Source organism: Sinocyclocheilus grahami, unplaced genomic scaffold (genome assembly GCF_001515645.1).
Source record: "Sinocyclocheilus grahami isolate Dianchi unplaced genomic scaffold, SAMN03320097.WGS_v1.1 scaffold1328.1, whole genome shotgun sequence".
Classification (NCBI taxonomy): domain Eukaryota; kingdom Metazoa; phylum Chordata; class Actinopteri; order Cypriniformes; family Cyprinidae; genus Sinocyclocheilus; species Sinocyclocheilus grahami.
In genome coordinates this window covers 260456-263510 of record NW_015506507.1, presented here as the reverse complement: position 1 = coordinate 263510, position 3055 = coordinate 260456, and the positions used below count along the sequence as shown (strand labels likewise).

Below are 3055 nucleotides of genomic sequence, written 5' to 3'. Positions count from 1 at the left end.
GTAACAATATTTACCTCAGAATAACCATTCAGCGTCCATAAGCTCATCAGTCAGCTAGAAAAAATTACTAGAAATAGGAGCATTTTGCTAAATTTATCTGCTATATTGCATATTCATAGTTTTACTTAACTTGTTAGGCTACATAAGAAAGAATGCAAGGAGCTAATTGTAAAATTCAACACCTCCTATATAATTGCATGTTAATAATGAAGAAAAACAGACTGGATGTGTGCATGCATATGACAGCATTTATAGGATGCATTGAGGAGGAGCCCAAACTACACTCAAGTGATGGCCAAATGATGCTGAAATAATTATGGTCTGCGACATTGGCACAGATTATGTATAATAAACAATTCTTTGTGACTGTATAGTTTTCAAGTTGGAAAAGACATTTAGTTCCCAATTTAAGTAAACCTTAGTTCCCAGGACATCTACAAGTTGGATTAAAATGCAGATAAAGACAAGAAAAGATGAGACATAAACACATGACAGTATGACTGAAATGTTAAGGTGTTTAAAAAATAAATAAATATGTTTAATCTGTAGCCTTTTAAAAAAAAAAATAAAAAAAAAAATCCCCCCCCCCCCCCAAGTAAAAAATTATTACTGGAAAGAAAGATGACAAGTAACACAACAAGTAACTCTGCAGTATTTTGTAAAACAATAGTTTTCTGTAAAATAAAATTAGTATTGTTATTATCTTGTCATTAACTTTCTAATTATTATGTTGTTTTTTGTTAATTTGTTTTAAAAATTGCATTTTAAATCGCAAATTGCAATTTTAACAATTAGAATTAAGCATGTGTATTAATACTGACTAAAAGAGAAGAAATGGCATAAATCTATTTTCATAATTCTTTTTAATTACTTTACAAAACAGCAAAGTACTTAATTGATTAAATTTATGAACAGAGATCAGTTTTTCATAGAGAATGTATGTGAGGCAACATGGACATACCTTTTTTATGTCTGTAGTACAGAAAGACTGAAACACATATCAAAATGATCACTGCCACCAAAGCAACTACTGGCCACAGGAAAGATGAATCAGTCTCATTCTTTGAGTTGTTCTCTGGAAAATGAGATGCATATCATTAACAATTACAGCTGACAGCTCAGGTTTTCTGAGTTTACTAGACTAGATTTGGTAAACCAAAATGAGATACTTGAGTGTTAATGTGCATTGTGTGTGTGTGTTTGGTCAGGTACTTTTGTTATCGTCACAGCGCTGTGTGATGTTTATTCTGTCTTCTTTCCAGCTGACAGGGTTGCTATGGTTACAGATGATGGATTTCTGACTGCAGTCCAGGATGAGAGTGTTGATCTGTGATGTCACTTCCTCTTTAGAGCATCTGTTGTTCTGATAGCTAGAGTCAATCATGAGCTCATGAGCTCTGCATGTGAAGTTCACAGTACAGGAGTCACTGCTGGACCCGTTTGAGTTCATAGTCAGCACAGGAGCCTCCACAGCATCTGAAACATACATTTGGGGGAAAAAAAGAAAAAAAACAACAAAAGAAAAACAGGTATCACAAAGTTACATCAGTTGATCAACTGTAAAATAAGCAACATTGTGTTTGAAATGGGTAAATAATACATCCTGAAACTGTTGTAAGATTACATTTTAATAGCCGTTTACAGAATGTGCATCATAACTGCATGTGCATGTCTGACAGTGCACTCAAACTTTACAGTTCGTGGAATGGCAGATAGTGCTGGGCGGTTTGACCGAAAATCCGTATCACGGTTTTTTATCATGGTTTTTTTTTTTAGGATTCTGGCGGTTTCACAGTTTATCACGTTTTGTTCCCTGACTGTGCCTTTTATATGATTAAGAACGCATGAAACAGTTGCAGAACCACTGTGTTTAATCACGATCCAAACAAACATGCTTCATATATGTTCATGTCTTCAGCGCTTCTGTTAACGGCCGTTTACAGTTGGTTTATTTGCCCAGTTAAAAAATGTGTTGTGTTATTAATAATTCTCTAACCATTAGCCAGAAGTGTATGCAGTTAGGGATTTCCTCTGGTATGTATACACATCTATGCTTGCACCAGTATGCCTTTTTTTAAATTATTATTCATACCGTGTGCGTAATTTAAACCTGCTTACCGTTTGAACCAGTATATCACCCAGCACTAGTGGCAGATAAACTGAATAAAAACACATTCATATTTAACATTTTTTAAGATACAAACATTTCATTTTACTTCCTTGACCTATTACATTGAACAAAATAAAGACTGAGCAGAAATGAGTGACCGGAACACACCAAGCAAAATCAGACTCACCTATAACAGATACTCTGTATGTAACAATATTGTTGTCTGATTCTCCACTTGCTACTGCTGTGTAGAGTCCACTGTCTGTCTTCTGCATGTTCTTCAGAGTCAGAGAGAAGGTTTTATTATTGAAATATACTCTGTCCTTGTGGGAAGAGTGGAGTTTTCCTTTTTTAGATTCATTTGTATATTTAACTATATTCTCTGATTTATCATTTTTCCAGTATAAATCATCAAACTCTGGTAGTTCTTGTGTCTGTATATCCAGCTGAACAGAAGCTCCCATCTGCACAAACACAGAGATCTCAGCGCTGAACCCTGAGGAGAGAGAAAGATACTTGTTTTCTGAGTGCAGCTGGTGAATTCACTAGACCTGTTGTACACTTCTTTTCTGAAAACGTTAGAATAGTAGACATCATAATGGTTTGTGGCATTTTCTCATCAGTTTCTATGTAGGCTAATTCCTGATTGGCAAGTATCAGTTAGTGGTGGCACATTTCCCTTACCAAAAAGTAGTATACTTCAAGTTTATTTTATTAAGTATACTTAAGTAAAGTTCAAGTATATTTTTAAGTATACTTTACGTGGTAAGTATACAAATATCAGTGTACTAGTAGTATACTTGTAAGTGTACTATTTCAATACTACTTGGGACTAAATTGGCCCACTTTCTAGTACATAAAAGTATACTTTTAAGTATACTTTAAGTATAACAGTAGTAAACTTTGAGTACACAACTAGTTTACATCAATATTTTTAGCTTGTAG

The 3055-nt window shown here is 34.2% G+C and overlaps 1 protein-coding gene across 1 annotated transcript in view; it reads right to left on the bottom strand.

Moving 5' to 3' along the window:
• Positions 1 to 926: 926 nt before the first annotated feature.
• The window catches only part of LOC107569264 (natural killer cell receptor 2B4-like), a 6905-nt gene continuing 4776 nt past the window's right edge, over positions 927 to 3055 (bottom strand). Inside the window, exons 2-4 of the mRNA XM_016255301.1 lie at positions 2298 to 2606; positions 1213 to 1476; positions 927 to 1075 (exon numbers count right to left, since the gene is read on the bottom strand). Coding sequence (XP_016110787.1) covers positions 927 to 1075; positions 1213 to 1476; positions 2298 to 2606 — 722 coding nt within the window. The remainder of the gene's footprint in view (positions 1076 to 1212; positions 1477 to 2297; positions 2607 to 3055) is intronic.